Source organism: Amblyomma maculatum, chromosome 1 (genome assembly GCF_055883805.1).
Source record: "Amblyomma maculatum isolate TAMU_Amacu chromosome 1, ASM5588380v1, whole genome shotgun sequence".
Taxonomy (NCBI): Eukaryota; Metazoa; Arthropoda; class Arachnida; order Ixodida; family Ixodidae; genus Amblyomma; species Amblyomma maculatum.
This window is the reverse complement of record NC_139344.1, coordinates 421,845,653-421,864,003: the sequence shown is the minus strand read 5'-3', so window position 1 is coordinate 421,864,003 and position 18,351 is coordinate 421,845,653. Positions and strand designations below refer to the sequence as shown.

At 46.7% G+C, this 18,351-nt stretch overlaps 1 protein-coding gene across 1 annotated transcript in view; it reads left to right on the top strand.

Annotated features, from left to right (window-relative positions):
- Window positions 1-17,424, top strand: part of LOC146209241 (uncharacterized) — a 47,786-nt gene extending 30,362 nt beyond the window's left edge. The window contains exons 4-5 of the mRNA XM_084587377.1: window positions 10,180-10,266; window positions 17,254-17,424. Of these exons, the coding sequence (XP_084443503.1) occupies window positions 10,180-10,266; window positions 17,254-17,402 (236 nt within the window). The 3' untranslated portion in view covers window positions 17,403-17,424. The remainder of the gene's footprint in view (window positions 1-10,179; window positions 10,267-17,253) is intronic.
- The last annotated feature ends 927 nt before the right edge of the window (window positions 17,425-18,351 follow it).

The window sequence follows — 18,351 nt, the reverse complement described above, 5'->3', positions numbered from 1 at the left end:
ATGCCACAGATATCTTCCCCACAGGCAGTCAGAATAAAACTCATATCTGTGATTCTGTTGTATTGATACGTATTTTTGAGGGCTAGCGGAAAAGAGCCCAAGGCCCAACGAAGGGGATGATGCAAGTGTCTGTCTGGCCCTCAAGTGGAACTACTTTCAATTCAAACAGGACCGAGTGCTATTAATGCAATGTTATGGTTAGTGGAGCGCCAGCCCCAAATGAGATATTCAGGCACCAATAACCTTTCCTAGAAGTACATGGCCTAAGCAGGTCAACTTCAAGTCATATAATGACGCTTTCGACAAATGCATATTGTCACGTAGAGGTGACAAGGCCGTAGTCACCAAAAAAGGAGACAGGTGTGATAGCCCTGAAATCAACTCTTTATTGGGCTGCCTTGCCCCCAAAATCAAGCAATCGGCGGTGGCGATAACAACAATCGTACTCGACGGTTGTCGAACTGAGAATGCAGTTTCACTCGCCAGCGCTCAATTTAAAGGCGTCGAATAAAGATATAGGTAAAACCGCGTCCCGTGACTAGCATTCTCTGGAACATTGTAGAAGCAGACGTGCGTGGCTGGAATCTCTCGAGATACATCTTGAATGATCTGCCGCAACAGAAACGATAAAGCTGCGTATTGCGACAAGGAACACGAAGAAGCAAAGATTACAGACAATCCGTGCGTTCGAATCAGAGTGCAGAGCATGTCCGCCATAGTTTTATTCAAACGTTCTGTAAGCCCGCTTGTCTGCGGATGGTAAGCAGTCGTCCTACGGTGGCTTGGCTTGTCTTGGTGAACTTCAAGACGGCTTGAGTGACCTCCGCCGTAAATGCTGCCCCCTGTCCGTAATGAGCACCTCGTGTCGGACGCGAATTTGATCTACGAAAAACTTGGCGACTTCAGCTTCGGAACAGTTAGGCAAGGCTTCTGCTTCAGCGTAACGGGTCAAGCAGTCAGTGGCTACGATGATTCACTTGTTTCCCGTCGATTAATTGGGAAGGGATCGAGCAGGCCCATCCCTATTAGTGGAAAGAGCTTAGTCGGAGGGGTGGTGTTGGGTTCAGCAGACCAGCATGTCTCGTCGGGGGTGCCTTGCGTCTCTGGCACTCACGGCGTGGTTTGACGTAATGGGCGACGTCGACAGCTAACCGTGGCCATAATATTTCTCCCGGATTCGGTGCAACGTACGTGCAAGGCCGAGATGTCCTGCCGTTGGCTCATCGAGAAACGCCTTTAAAATTCTCTCTATCATGTTTGCAGGCAGACGATGTGCAGTCCTGTTGGATGCAAGGTTCTTACACAAGGATGTCATTTTGTAACGCGAAGGATGGCAGCTGACCCTTGAACACAGTGGCAGGGGAAGTGGTATTTTCTTCTAGGTAATCGGATAGATCTTTCAGCTCAGGGTCTGACCACTGCTGTTCTGCGAAACAAATGGCGCTTATCTGTCCCAGAAAGGCGTCGTCGTCGTCTTTTTTTCTGGGGAGTGCTAACGGGAGCTCAGGATAAGCAGTTTACGCCAGAATGCTTGCGGCCAGGTTTGTATTGCCGCGAACCCTTCAGAACTGTACTTAGTGTCTTTTTTTTTTAGCAGCCGCCGGCATGCGGCCTTATCACTTATTCTGGCACGCATATCAATTCTGTATTGTTTTTTTTTTGTTAATGATCGAGGCTGCGAGACGCACCTTTGTCACGCAAGATGCATCCAGAGCTCTCTCGAAGATTTCGGCCACTCGCGTAAGTTTCTACAATGTTCCAGGTTGTGCTAGTGACAGTTTGCGACATTATATAGATTGTTCTGAGCCGTTTAAATTGAGCGTCGATGTGTGTGATAGGCATTCTTTGTTCGATGACTTCCGAGTACGATTGCTGCTATCGCCACCACCGAACCGCTAGCTGCTTTTGTGGGCGCAAGTCAGCCAATAAAGAGTTCTTTTCATTGCACTCCAAGACCGTTCATTTGTGTCACCGACCTTATCACCACCACGTGACATCTGGTGGAGGTGCTGGGTATTTGGGTCCCAGTTTACACCAGCCCTGTTCCTCTAACCGTGGCAGATCAGCCAACAAGCCAGCTAACCAGCCGCTGTCTTCAAGAGCTCCAACCGGAACACGGTCTGCTGCCGGACCCCATTCGGTCTCGGAAGGCATCAAGGCTGACAATGGCTGCCCCGCCTACAGCACCGGTTGTTTTCGTTTAACCCCGTGAGCCGCTCTGCTTTCATGTAATACCGGACGACGATGCGGACCTGCTAATATTGTTCGAAACTCATGAGGCAGCTTTGAAAGATTGGGATATTTTCAAGAAAGAGCTTTTGACTGCCTTTTCAAGCGCCGTTCGAAATGAAAAGAGCCCAGGCCCTCCTTCAATCAAGACTCCAACTTCCTAACGAGCCAGTGCAGGCGTACGTTGAGAGAATGAAGCGCCTCTTTCGCCTCGCCTACCCCAATATGATCGAAAGTGAGAGTCAAATTTCTAATGCGAGGCGGTAAAGAGTCGTTTTTTGTACGTCTTGCCCGAAATACGCCAAAACTTTGGCGCAATTTGAAATGGAAGCGTCTACCATCGAGAAGACGTTGGACACTGGATGCGCCACTACGAGCTACCAATTCAACTTGACTACTCAAGCCACTACTCCAGCGCGTCTACAAGCGGAGAGAACCCTCGGGACCTCATCCAAGAGATCGTGCGTGAGGAGCTCCGCAGATTGCTGCCATCATCGCAACAACCTCAGGTGGCGACGCTCGCAGACGTCGTCTGTGAAGAAGTCCAGCGGGCGCTTGACGTTCCTTAAGCGACGGCTGCGACGGTTCCAGCACATGAGGCAATAGTGGTGAACTACGCTGCTGCATACTGTCGCCCTGCGCCTGATGACTTTCCACGCCTCGGTGCTACCGTCCTGTTCCTGACAGCCACCCCTTGGCCCCCGCACGCCAAGCCGACCAACGACCTCGAAGCCCTAGGAAGTGCGACACCTGGAGGATTGCGAAAAACCGGCCAATATGCTTCTACTGCGGTGAAACTGGCCACATTCGGCGCCACTGCCCGTACCGACAAATTGATCTCCGCGGATTTGCAGTCGATGGTCCACGACCACGCTCAGGTGAACGACCGCGAAAAATCGACAACTATCTGCGCAGCGATGATATTGCGCCACCAAGCTGTCGGTTCAGGTCTCCATCGCAGCATAGTGCGATGACAGTGCGCGCGGAAGGTCCGCACGCCCCCGTAGGAGAAACTAAACGCAGCAATTGTAGAGGTGAGGTTGCTAAACGGCGAAAACACGAAGATCCTTCGTCGCTGACGGCGAGTGACGACGACGCAGCCATTAAATCACCGCTCAACAAGACGATGTCGACGAAATCACGACTAGACTTCAAGAGGACGCGAACAAGCGACGTTGAGGATGCTGTGGACGGTCGCACAGTCACTGCCCTACTAGACACCGGAGCTGGCAATTCAGTCATCAGTGGACCGTTTGCCTCCCAGCTCAGTAAAGTTACGACCGCTTGGGATGACCCGCTAATCCACACCGCTGATGCTAACCTTATTACGCCGTCCAGGCGATACACCGCAAGAGTGACAGTGAAAGGGCGCATTTACCCCACGAGCTTTGTGGTCTTGCAGCAATGCTCCCGTAACGTGATTTTGGGTATGGACTTTCTGAATGAGCATCGGGCGATCATCGACCTCCGCTCAAAGCTCATCAAGCTTTCCACGGATATGAAAATACCTTCCACGACGGTTTCAATGCAACACTTCGCTCTGCATGTCCCCGATGAAGTAGTGAGTATACCGACCTGATCAAGCATCGTCGTCTTCGGGGTTACCAGTGACATCGAAACTGCCGAAGGTGTCATCGAAGGAAATACCCAGTTACTTTTGGAGTGCGGACTCAGAGTCGCAAGAGGCGTCGCCCGTTTCCCTCATGGACATGCTCAAGTGCTCCTCACGAACTTCACAGAAGAATATCGGCACATGAACAAGGGCATGACGATTGCTTTCCTTGACAAGCTAGCGGACACCCAAGAAGTTTTCGCCCTCCTCAGCTAACTTGAAGACGATGCATCCAACCGAACCAAGCAGCCCGATTTCGACATCAAACCAGCGACTGACCAGGACAGACAAGACCGAATTAGCACTCTTCTTGAAAACTAAGGGAGTGTTTTTCTTCAGCATCGAAGGTGTGGCAAACTCAATTGGCAAAGCATTAGATCATCACGGACGAACATGCTCGACCGCTACGTCAAAGCCCTACCGTGTATCGCGGCGAGAACGCCAAGACATACGCGATCAAGTTGAGAGAATGCTGCGGGATGACGTGATCCAGCCATCGAACAACCCCTGGGCGACAGCATTGTTTTGGTGGAGAAGAAAGATGGCACACTTCGCTTCTGCGTTGATTACCGCCGCTTGGTAGCATAACGAAGAAGGTGTCGAACCTCTTCCCCGCATCGACGACACACTGGACAAGCTCTGTAATGCTAAGTACTTCTCGGCGATGGACCTGAATAGCGGGTACTGGCAAATTGAGGTCGACGAAAGAGACCGCGAGAAGACCGCGTTCATCACGCAAGACGGCCTCTTTCGAGTTCAAGGTAATGCCATGCTGCACCAGCTACGTTCCAGCATGTAATGGATACCGTGCTGGCTGGATTGAAGTGGCACATTTCTCTAGTGTACTTAGACGATGTTGTCATCTTCACTTACAACTTTGAAGATCATCTGAGAATGCTTCGAACTGTAGCTGACGCAATCAAGTCCTCAGGTCTAACATTGAAAGCAGAGAAGTGTCACTTCGCCTACGAAGAGATGTTTCTGGGTCCTATCGTTAGCAAGCAAGGAGTTCGCCTTGGACCCACAGAAAACAGCGGCACACGCACAGTTTCCACAGTCCGGCGACAAGAAAGCTGTGCGCCGATTCGTCGTAGTCAGCAGTATTACCGACGATTCGTCAAGAACTTTTCGCGCCTCAACCAACCTTTGACGAAGCCTACAAAGGAAGACGTGCCATTTCAATGGGGAGCACTGCAAGCGGAAGCCTTCGAGGAACTAAAGCGCCGCCTCCAGTCCCCTCCTGTGCTAGGCCACTTCGATGAGAACGCCGATACTGAGATACATACCGACGAGAGCAGTCTGGACCTAGGCGCCGTAGAATGCCGGAAGGAAAAGAATGGAAGGAGAATTCAGAAGAATGCGGGATAGGAGAAAGTAAAAATCTACTCTTACGCTAGCAGGTCCCTCTCGAAAGCCGAAGCGAATTACTCGACCACCGAGGAGTGCCTTGCGCTTATCTGGTCCACTTCAACGTTCCGCTCGTATATATACGGCCGACCCCACAAGGTAGTAAGCGATCACCACGCGCTCTGCTGGCTGGCAAATTTGAAGGACCCCTCCGGCCACCTTGCCCGATGGAGCCTACGTCTTCAAATATTCGTCATCACAGACGTCTACAAGTCAGGTCACAAGCACTCTGTTGCAGACTGGTTGTCACAAGCCCCCGTTGATGCGCGGGCGAAGAAGACGACGAAAACGCCTTTTGGGACCGGTGAGCGCCAGCAGTTTAGCAGAGCAACAGCGATCAGACCCTGAGCTGGAATCGCTAGCCGATTACTTAGAAGAAAAGACCGCTTCCCCTCCTGCAGTGTTCAGGCGTGATTTATCCTCTTTCGCATTAAGCAATGGCATGCTCGTGAAGAACTTCGCACCCAACAGGACCGCGTAGCTTGTGCCTAAAAGCATCCGGCAGGGAATTCTGCAGGCGTTGCACGATGGGAGCCCACAGCAGGCCACCTCGGGCTTGCACGCACGTTACGTTGCATACAGAAGTACTACTGGCCGCGACTGTCTGCCGAATTTGCCCAATACGTGAAGACGTGTCGTGAATGCCAACGATGCAAGACGCCGCAAATCAGACTAGCGGGACTACTGAACCCGATTCCGCTCCCAACCCTACCCTTTCAACAAACTGGGATGGATCTCCTCGGCCCCTTTTCATCTTCATTTATGGGTAACAAGTGAATATTCGTGGCAGCTGACTACCTTGCCCGTTACGCCGAATGCAAAAGCGCTGCCCAGTGGTACCAGGGCAGAGGTTGCCAAATTTTTTGTCGAACAAATTTTCTTGCGACATGGAGCCCCAGAAGAGCTCATCACGGACAGTGGAACGGTGTTTAATTACGGCAGAGTTTACACAAGCTATCCTTGAATACAGTTATGCAAGTCATCGATGAACAGCTGCGTACAATGCCCAAACCAATAGAATTCGGAGCGCCTGCACAAAACGACTGCGGACATGATCGCGATATACATCGATGCTGAACACAGGACATGGGACGCCATTTTGCCGTACGTGATCTTCGCGTATAACACTGCAGTCCAAGAGACGACCAGAGCGACTCCGATCAAGCTTGTGTACGGCAGGGAGCCCACGACGACACTCGACGCAGTGCTGCCGTACGTAACCAACAAGGACAACTTTGATGTCGCCGCCTACCAGCAGCGTGCAGAGGGTGCCAGACGACTGATTTGAGCACGCGTATCAATTCTATATCCTTAGTTTGTTCATGCTCGATGTTGCGAGACGCACCATTGTCACGCAAGATAAGATGCGCCGAGATCTTTCTCGGACATTCCGACAACCCACGTATATTTCTATAATGTTCCAGGTTGTGCTGGTGACAATTTGCGAAGTTATCTAGATTGTTCAGAGCCGCCCTTAAATTGATCGTCGACGTGTGCGACAGGCATTCTTTGTTCGACGACCGCTGAGCACGATTGTTGCTATCGCCGCCGCCGAATTACTTAGTCCTTTTGCGGGTACAATCAGCTCAATAATGAGTTTCTTCTTTGCACTTCAAGACTATTCATTTGTGTCATTGACCATATCACCACCACGTGACAGTATACTACAGTCACATCAAATTCTTGAAAACGTAGGCTCCATCGGTCGAAACGGCCGGAAGGGTCTTTCAAGTTTGCTAGCCAGCAGAGCGCGTGGTGATCGCTTACCACCTTGATTGGCCGGCCGTAAAAGTATAGTCGGTACTTTGAAGTTTCCCAGATGATTGCGTACACTCTTTCTCGCTTCGGCTTTCGAAAGCGAACGGCTGATGTAGGCTATCAGAATTTCTTGCAATACTACTTCTTGTAACCCAGCCACTCGACGAGATGTTAGGTAGTGGTGGCAAGGTTCTATGAACCAAACGAGAAAACAGGCGTTATAGAACTGGAATTAACTCTTTATTGGGCTAACTTGCGACCGCAAAAGAGTAGGCAATCGGAGGCGGTGATAGGAACAATCGTGCTCGATGGTCGTCGAACTGAGAATGCAGTTTCACTCTTCAGCGCTCAATTTAAATTCGTCGAAAAAAGATCTGAATAAATCCGCGTACGTTGACTGGCACATTCTGGAACACTGTAGAAGCACACGTGCGTGGCTGGAATTTCTCGAGATACATCTCGAAGCCGCGTATTGCGACAATGAACACGAGGAAGCAAATATTACAGACTTAATCTGTGCGTTAGAATCAGATTGATACGGCCACATGCCGGCGGCTGCCCAAAAATAAAAAAATAAACTAAACATTTAAATGGTTCGCGGTGATGTACCACACTTTTGGAGCAGTTCTGACAAGTGTTGCTCTCATTTTCACCAACACTAAAATTTAGCCATGGATGTCGAGCCACGCTGCAAGGCCGACAAAGAACCTTACCGATGGGCAAAGCATATCTTTTCGACCGGAAAGATCAATATACAAAGGGTACGAAAACAACTCACACGATGGAAATGAGAAGGGCCTGTTTTTTTGTTAAATCTGTAACAGAAGTGTAATCAAGAAGAAGGGAGAAGGAAATATTTTTTAATGACCAAGGGCTGGTCACTTGCGGAGCTGTTTATTCTGCTATACCAGCTCAACCTTACGTTGCCGCATGTCTGTTTCTTGCGTCCTGCTCCGTCACATCGCCTCCTGGCATTCAAGTGGTGTGTACGGGCGCAATGATAAATCGTGTGGATACCTTGCGACACAAGTGTTGCCAGAGTCGAGGCTCTCATGGGATAACCAACAGTTATATGTAGCTAAATTAAGGGGCTTATTGTGAGAAGAACGAAGGAAATATAGCTTAAACTAACGAAAATAAGAAACATTTTTGCGGTTTTGATCGACGTGAAACCAAGAATGCACAGCGTATGTTTGCTGGTCGCTAAATGTGGCACGGTGCGTGGCGATATTTCATTAGAAAGTAGAATAAAATCAGCCATATCCTTTCTTTGGGATCGCAGCCCGCAACTTCTGAATTTCGCGTCTGGTTCTCTGCGAGTGACCTGCGGCGACAATCCCTTACTTTTTTATGTATTTATGTTGCGGGCAACGCATAAAAACAGAAAGCTGGGCGAGTTGATTGCTATTCATTATTTAACAGCGCGAAAAAACTAGGAATTTAACGCATACAACAACACCAGCGCTGACTTTCAACTAAAGATTTATTATCACGAACGACGCTTATACATACTCCACCCATAATACACACGCAAAATATAACTTATCCTAGTCTTAATCTTCCTGCAATACGCACACCTGCACCCCTTTGCTTCAAGAGACGTCTGCCATTTTCAACACACAAAGATCAGACGGTAAGAGAATTAGTAGAAGCGTATCACATTGATAAGGGGGGCTCCGCGTCTGTCGCAAAACCGTCATTGTCACTGATTAACCATGAAATTGCCTTTCTTAAGAAGTCATTGCAGAAAGATTAAGACCAGGATAAGTAATTTCTGTATGTGTATTTTGGGGGATTATGTATAAGTGTCGTTCGCGATAATAAATTTTTAGTTGAAAGTCAGCGCCCGCGTTGTTGTGTTTATTAACGTCTTCGTTTTTTCGCGCTGGTAAATAATGTAACATGCTCTAGGACGTGTTCGGAAGAGCCCATCACGTCTATAGTGGTGAACATGCAACGTGATGTGGAATCGCGCTTGCGTCGTCGATGTGATCTAGAGGAAAGGGAAAGAGGTGTGTAATAACCATGTTAGACTCACTGCAACATCAAATGTGACGGGATCCTCGGCTCAAGCTATATATGAGATCAATATTATAGGAGCGAAAGTTATTCGTAAGTGTTTCGATTGCGGCATGTTTCATTTTGCTGTAATACACTTAGGACAAAAATGTAACCAGTAAGTGCTTATTGATAATAATCACCAGCTTGACAGCACCCACTGAAAAGACAATGTCGATCCAATATCCCTCCAATTAGTCAGGTTATGTGCCAGCTGCATCTAATTTCTCCTTCGAACTTCCTAGCCTCCTTCGTACATATTATTAAGACCAGAGCATTACTAGGCTATGTGGGCAAGGTAGCGTGTACAGAGCTTGTGTGCAGAACATGTCTGCAGCCGTTGGGCCGTTCTCAGAAGAGTTGGGATTAAATGTATTTGTGATCAATAGAGGATGGTGTGAGAAGTCTGATTAAAAAGTGGTCTGGTAATAGGATGATTATGTGGTTAATAAGAGCCATAAAAATGTACAAGTAAAAGCAATCAGTCGTCAAAATAGCCTTGAAAATAGTAGACGTCTACGGAATGTGACGTCACGTCTACGGAAAGAGGACGTGCTTCTCACAGAAGTATGTTATGAGTATAAAGTTAAAAATTCACAGAGCACTGCGGTATTAGAACTGGAGAAAAGCTTAAGCATGAGCTTTGGAATGTCGTCCATGAGCTGTCAGCGAGATCCCGCGAATAACAGATACTGCGGCTTTTCTTTGCTGTAAAGCAATTTTAGAACACCGGTGAACATTGAGGCGTTCGATACAAGGCTGGTTGTGTTAGACAAAGGGCCCGCGATGTGCCAAGTGCTGCAGCAACCGTCACGATTTTGCATTTCTCCAATGCAGATTCTGCAGTGCTCTCAGAATTTTTTCTGTTCTGTCCTGCCATCCTTTCTTCATCTTGTAATTCTGTCTGTTACCCATAGCGATTATTGGTTATTTGCTAATTGATACAGCATTCCAGGGGCTCCTGGTATTTGTAAGATTGAACTGAAAATTCCTATTCTCTGTTTTCATATTATTTAGTAACCAAGAATACAAGACTGCTAGTTCCCTTTTTAGGGGATCCTGGTATTTGTAAGATTGATCTGAAAATTCCTATTCTCTGTTTTCGTATTATTTAGTAACCAAGGATACAAGATTGCTAGTTCCCTTTTTTGCTGAAGACACATCTTGCTTTGTGCTGTCGACGAAGTCTTCTTCTGATCAACGTAAGCATTGAAACATTTTCAACCGCTCGTATGTGAACGGAAATATGCGACTTTGTTTTGTTATATATTTTAAACCTCTAATAAATGATGCCTTTCGCTTCTACGCTGTTTATTATTCGCAATTTTTAGGAATTTAAAGACTGCGCTTACCATGTGATATTTCATGAAACCTCATTTTGCAACTAGATGCTTGCCTCATGACGAAACACTCTTTCCGAGGTTCTGGGGCTTAGAGGTAACAAAGAAAACGTGAATGAATCGCCAGTAACGTTGTCATGGGGCATTTGGAATATTATCGGATAAAATGCAGGGCGGAGACTCAAGGAGGCTAAATAAAAATTAAGCGAAGGTGATTAAAAACATCACGTATCTGAAGGTAAAGTGGTTAAAATTGGAGTTGTTGAAGCACCCTTGCGCCCACAACCTGGTATTTAGCCACCAATCTTCGAAACGCTTTTTAGCTATCTCCACCTCAGATGCATTCGCGCTTTCTTGTTACCTCTGAACTCCAGTGCCTTGGCCAGAGTGAATGTGTCCGCATCACCATCTGAATAGTCGCATTCCTGTATATAATAAATTTTTTCCTCGCCCTTAGAAAAGCTGGGGGTCTACGCTGCCATCCGATCCGGCCAAAAGCATAAAATCTCAGTGCACATGTACATGCCCGCATACGGAGAAATCCTCTGATTGCTCGCCTTGTCTGCATTTGGCTGGCGTTAATCTTGAGCCAGTGTTCATCGTGATCAAATGGTCATGTCCTTCGTAGCCATCGAGCATTTTGGAAGGCGCGGACGTGTGCATGAATAAGAACGAGCCCGCAGGGGCAGCGCTACCGTTATGCCAATTTGTCTGAAATAGGTGCAGGCCCGTTTCTCAGCGAGAACTGGCCTCATGCTTGAACTTTAGTTGCCTCTCGGGCTCAATTGCATATCGATAGTTACCGAGCGTACTCGAAATACTCGATGTGGCATTGGATTTTCATTTTGTTCTTATATTGCAGTTCCCATCAGTATTATAAGAGACCACTTCAGCAAACATCTGTTCTTCGAGCAATACCTGCGCACAGCGCGTTATGCTCCGTGCAGAGGCGAGCGATGATTATGATGATTCTATACGGATAGAAGAGATGGAAGTTCGCGAAACAGGCTCACACAAATTCCCCCGGCAAGGAGGCCGCCACTGCGTGAGACGTGGAAGGCCGATTCGGAGCATGGACATCGATCAGCGACGATGTGGGAGGAAACGACGTGTAAGGGCCAATGTAGCGATTAACGATATTTTCATACAAGTTAGGAATGCGGATTGGTGTCGACTGGAGACCTTCATTCACAGGCACCGAAAGAGGGAGTTCGGCGGAGTCGGTCTGCAGGTCTTTGAATTCTTGTTGGGGGACTTCAGTGTTGAAACGGGCAAGTTGGCGACAGTGGCCCATACGAGTAGAAAACGGTTAGCTGAGAGACGCAGATGGAGAGTCAGAAGCAGAAAAGAAAGTAGCAACTACAACCGTGAATGTTTTATGGCCATAAAGTGTTAAGAAAGGGCTATAACGAGTATTGGGCTAAACGGCGGAAGTGTGGGCATACGTGATGAAAGGTGAAATGTTGCCCCAGTTCCGGCGGTCATGGGCGATATACATGGACATCATGTCGGACAACGTTACGCTAAAATCGCTCGATTAGTACATCGGTGTGAGGGCGATAACTGGAGGACGTCTTAGCTACGCTGTTAGAGGCGCGCAGTACATCCTCAAGGACTTGAGAAAGGAATGTCTTTCCACGGTCACTAATGAGAATACGAGGAGGAGCCCCATGGTGCAAGACTATTGCACAAAACTCCGCGACTTCAGAGATAGTGAGAGAAGAAGAGAGAACCAACTTTATTTGCCCCAGAAGTCGTGAATTAGAGCTGGTGGTTTGGAGGCGGTACCACAGCGAAGAGGGGTGGTTTCAGCGTACCGCTTGACGTCGTCAATGGCGGTGACAACCCAACGATTGACGTATGATGTGAAAGGAAGAGGGACGCACAAGTCAATGGTGACGGTGTTAAAAGGGACAGATGGGCCAGGCAGAAATTGCAGGAGGCCAGCAGGAACAGATATTCAATGCTTGCGATTCTGGCAAGATGGGCAGGATGAATTGTATTTGACGACACTGGCAGAAATTTCAGGCCGCAGGTACTGCTCAAGGGTCGTAAGTTTAATGGGGGCCTAAATGACCAGCCGTGCGTTGTCATGGCAAGGGTCCAAAATTTTAAGCAGAAGGCAGCTAGGTATAACGGGTACGCAACGTTGAATCGTAGGGTGATAAATGTCGCGGTACTGTGTTCGATGTTGAAATTGGAACCCACGAACCTCACGACGCAATGGACTGTTTGGTGCGCTGGTTCGCCACGGAGACGAGTGATGTTTCTTCAGCAGCAAGAGTCAGCCAGATGCAGGTACGGGACATCAGCCTTGATCTCGATTGAAGCCGCAGCAATCGGTGCAAAGTACAGGTGGGCAGCATTAGGAGAGGAGGCCGTAGGTTGAGCTTCTGTAGCAGGAAGCAATGGGCTTTGATATAGGGCGCCGGCGTCGAGCTGTTTCCGGCCAGGTCAATAGGTAATTGCGAAGGCGTGCTCTTGAAGACGTAGCTCCCAGTGACACAGACAACGCGATATGTTCTTGAGCTGATAACCAAAACAGTTCGTGAGGACGTTTTACAATGGTGAACTGGAGGCCATACGAATAAGGCCTAATAATAGAATCGATCAAATACCTGCAAGGCACTCTTGCTCCGTAATAGTGTAGTTATGCTCAGCTGCAGTAAGTGTATGGCTGGCGTGTGCAACGACTTGCTTTCCACATACGGCGTTACATTGCAAGAGAACCACGCCAATGCCGTGGCATTTGGCGTCTGTGCGAAGTATGATGGGCGCGTTCGCATCAAAATATCGAAGTCAGTCGCAGAAGTGAATGCCTACCTGAGAGCTTTAAAGGCCGCTTCACATTTAGGGGTCCAGGCGTAAAGCGCTTGGGACGTCAAGCGTTTGTGTAACGGGGCCTCAATGGAGGCGAACTTCCGAATAACACGCCGGAAGTAGGAAGCCAAGCCAAGGAACCTACTAAGATTTTTCTGCCTTTGGGCCGAGGAAAAAACGACATCTGCGATTTTGTCTTGATCAGGCTCTCATCAATGCTTCTTCGCAATGCATTTTTGTATTGCCAAGTAGCACCAAGGCTTCGAAGGGGTGTTAGGCGGAAAAGTTTCACATTGGGTTTAGCCGAATCCGGCGCCTTTCACGGGCATAACTGCACCCCCGCCATTGGACAATGTGACAGGAAGACGAGTTGTTTCTATGTCGCTCGGATGCCAGGAACGATCGTTAGTCAGGTACACTAAGTGCACGTTCAGTGTCTAGGAGCTAGGTAGTTCCACGCGCCTCGGGTTCCACTAGCCAGACAAGAATCTCTGCTTACAGGAGGGTCGCCAAGGTGCCTCGACCAGCTTCGCTCGGGTGGCCCCACTGCCCTTGCGCCTCGCCACTGGTCACGGTTTCTTGTTCTGCAGTGTAGAAAAGCGACCGACAACAGGCAACACCTGACTTGAACAAGTACCCTATGTTGTCCGTCAAAAATCAGACAAAGGCATTGTTCCAAACTAATCAACTACATCTCGGTCTCCATTGCTGTTCCCACTGCAACAACAAATGCACAATGTTCAAAAAACACTTTGTCACATTAAATAGAGTAAGAGCAATTAATCACCAGCAATATTTACTGAAAACAGACCCATAGAAATCTCTATGGTCGAGAACATACAATTGAGGAAACAAAGTCATTCAATTTTGCCCCGATATGCCAAACGTTTGCGACGAACAGCTCGTCGAAGGTGACGATGTCTCTAATGCATGACTCAAAGCGTCCGAGTCTGCACTAAGCTGTTCTCGATCAAGCGGTAGAATAGCTGCAGTGGGTCAGATTCTGCCTCGGTCCCTTCCGTTGAAGCTCTGGCTGTCCGGTTCTCTGAATAATCTTTCCTTCCGGTTTCTGCGGAAAGAAACACACAAGCATGAGTTACTCGCTATGTTGAACGACCAGTCCTTAACCTTATGCTTTGCACAGCAGTCGCATCTTTCTCTGCACGAGCGCATTCCTGCCGTCAGGATCATCGCTTCTTTTCATTTCGCGTAGATGTGATCATTCTGAACTTTCGGTGATAGTATTCTTTCTTCCCACTGCGTTTCTGCTCTTTGCGCGGCAGCACTTTGGTCTTGCTTTCCTGTTTTGGCAGCTGGTGCCGCTGCCTAGGCCAAGCATGCCTCACACCCATTTTATTATTTTATTTGTCCTCTCGAACCGTCGAAAACAAAGCAAAAAAAGAAACAAGAAACTAGAGGGAGCCCAGACCAGCACAAGCTTTGCAGGGCTCCAAAGCCAATTAAAAATAATAAAACGTAGCAAAAGCTCAAAACAAAAAAAGAAAATTGGCTTTGGCTTAGCTTGGTTAAACCTGGTGATTGCGAAGCAATACGTGGTACTGCTATTGTACCGCTTGTGGTGATGCTTGGCTGTGCTATATTTACCATGGTGATGCTCCGGTTATGCAATATTTCGATTCCATTCGAGTATAAACGGGTATATGTTTACTGCGGCTAGTAACCTTTCTCTTCGTTTAGCAAATATTCAGCGGTCCCACTGGGGCGATAGTCGATTGGTTGACTGTAACACGTATTAAAAATTAAAGGGTCACTTAAGCATTGCCGCAAGAACCGCAAGCTATGACGCAAAACCGTTTCACACACGGGAGTGATATATACTGTTTTACTTTTTTTATTTTTATTTTCTATATTTTGTACACCAATGCTCAGCATCAGGAAACATTGCCTTCGCATTCTTAGTAGCTTGACGCCTTTGAGGGCATGTTTCATTTTATTCAGTTATTCATTTGAAAAATTACACTCAAACGTTTCTTAATTGGCATCATCAAGTTTTGGCTTTTCATTTTGAGCATTTTGGCGCCTTTGAAATTCCCTTTTTATTTTTGTGCTTCTTCAGTTAATTACACTGATTTCATAAAATTGACATCACCTATCACACACAAATCAATCGTCAATCACTGGAGCCGTAAATTACGTGGGCATGAATTTTTACGCAGCCCCAAATGCTTCCGACACACGGTGCAGACTAATAGCGCTACGCTGACGGCATTGCGACCGAATAAACTGTATATAACATCCATAAATACTTGAATATGGTTCGTTTCAGTGCAAAATGAATGCATACCGGCATATTAAATGCAAACAAATAATAAATATATGCGCGGCACAGGTGCTGAAATATTTGGTTCATGTACGTGGGGCGAATGCGCTGGTTTTTATTTCTCAGGACAAAATACGTAAAGAACATTAATCTTTCTTGTTCTCTACAATCGTGTTATTCTATAAATATTAAATATGAATAAAAAAACTCGAGTGCTGGTAATTACGCTAGTGGAAGACTGAACGCAATCTAGCGGCTTGTGACATTGTAATTGATAATTTATTTTGATTCGCAGCTAAGGTTCTAGTGAGCCGCTCTATGATTTTTTTTTCTAATTTAGCACCCCAGTCGCTGTGTGCGAGAAGAAAGGACAATCGAAATCCCAAAACATTTGGATGGTAGACCGTTAAAAGCCTAGTCGGTTCATTCGTAAAAGCATGGCTTGCAGTTGTGATTGCTTTCGTCGCGAAAACGAGCACGCTTTTGCAGCGGCAAAGGCGCAAAGCATGTTAGCGCACGCCCCGCGGCCTTGAAGTGGGCCTTGCAATGGTGGCCGCCGTAGCAGAGGACGCAGTTGTCTTCATCCTCAGCCGAGCAGGAGGTCATCGAAGCACCCTATTGGGCACAGTTGTCGAGCACCCTAACCACTGCGTCACCCCAGTGGGGCCGATATTATGATAAGACCTATACGGATGAAAATGCGAGCACCACGTTGGTATTACATGCACTCGCCTAGTTTATAAATATTTTGCTAGTTAATGATACGGCTACCCAGCTCATCCGTAAGTTTTGCTGTTGATATAAACTGCGTAGAAAACCAAGGCCGGCTTGCACGATAAAGTCCGAGCTAAGTCCAGACTTAAATGGTGTCTTTAGAAAGACCAAGCTTATTTAAGACGGCTCGTGTTCCGAAAGTCGAACGCTTCGGGTTCATGTTCACCAGAGTGGCTTCTCAGAACGGCCTCAGCAACCACTTGGGGCATTTTTCCTCGTAACACAATCTTAAGCCGCAAAAAGTAATGGCACGGATTTTACACAACGCAAAATTGACGGAATGTGTACATCTTACACCAGGGACAGTGCCAGCGCATCCCTGTATTTCCCTAATTTCTCTACTTAGACACCTGGCGTCCTTGTGTCTTAACCAAGACAGCACTAGAGTCGTAATCATACAAGCGACTTATTCAAGTCAGGACTGAAGCCCAGTCTTGACTCCAGTCTTAAGCGGCCATGCTAGTGGCCTATTCGTAAGACTCCAGTTAAGTCTGGACTTAGCTAAGACAGTCTTAAGATTGTTTTGTGCAAGCGGGCCCAGCTCTTTTTCAGCGCATCCGCATCTAGCAACGTTTGTTTCCGGGCTAATTGGTTCATGCTTTCAAATTGGAATAGCGATTGTCTGGCCCACCTTATGTGTTGCGCTAGAAATATTGTACTTTGACAGCATCTAGCAGCAAGAATTTATCTGGGAATAGATAGGTTATACAAAAAAAACAACAAAGTGCTTGACTAGCTCCCTTGTTTACATTGATTTAAATCCAGGCATGTGCAACTGAGTATATTTTCTAGCGGCAAGAATTATGCTACGTATGTACGTATGTTATGCAGAGAAAGTAGAAAATGCTTGACTAGCTTCCTTGTTTAGATCGATTTAAATACACCCAAATGCAACTCATTGTATTTACCAGATAGGACTCATATTTTAAACGTTGCCTTTCTTTACATCTCGTCTTTATTACAAATGTTTACAGGTTGCTTCAAATTCGCGAAGATTAAGGATGGTTTTTCAAGCACGTGCCCATCACAGTTTGAAACAAGCAGTGCTTGCAGCAATGATGCGAAGAAATGTAGGATGGCTGCAAAACGAAGGGCTGGAAATGAAGGTACACAGCATCGATAAAATAAAAAGTTGAAGCAATAAACAGCTCTTGATTAGTCGCTTGTTCAGTGTGCACAGGTTTGTGCCACAAGAATTTTGTTGCTCTTAAACTTTTCATATACTTTGAACAACGTCTTGGAGTAAAGTTGTAAAGTTTATTTTTTATTAGTTGATTTATTTATACAGACTGCAGATACCTTCTAAGGCTGCTACATGAGTGAGGTAAAAAAATCCATACCAACAATTGGCATGTTACAAAACAAACGCAATCAATTGTTTACACACATAGTGGATATGATATAGTACAGATGCTGTGAAAATAAAATGAAGCAATAAAAATGAAACACAGCACTAATAAATAAACCACAACGATAAAAATAAAAACAATCATTTGACATCGATGGCTGTTAAAAAATGTGCACAACGGAAGAGACAGTGTTGTCGCAAGAAGTGTCTTGTAATGTCCAGGGGAAATAACAGTGTTTGAAAGTATCAGTACAGGCGAAGTATGACTTTAGATCAAGGTTATGACGACTCCTGCTTGATCGAGGAATATGGGAGTAAGGCATATATTAGGCGTTACATAGTAAACTCAATTAACGGTGCAATGCAGTAACTTCAATCAATCCATGCAACGGCGCAGGGAAAGGGGAGTTTGATTAAAAATGAACGCGGCACAAGATGTCAAATAGCGACCGTACCGACATATATGAACCTGATTGCTTTTCTTTGAATTCTTTTGATTTTGCAATTTCACAATGCTTAGGAAGATTCCAGACTGGAAATGCGTGTTAAAATACCGGACGAATTAAGGATGTGTACATAACAGCTTAGTCTTTTTGAGCATAAGACAATGGTCTTAAATCCTCAAGCGTTTTATTCCTTTAGACCAATCACATTCAAATGCTTTCTTCAGGACATGCTAGTAGTAACATAACACCGAGATACTTGTATTCGCACGTCGTGAGTC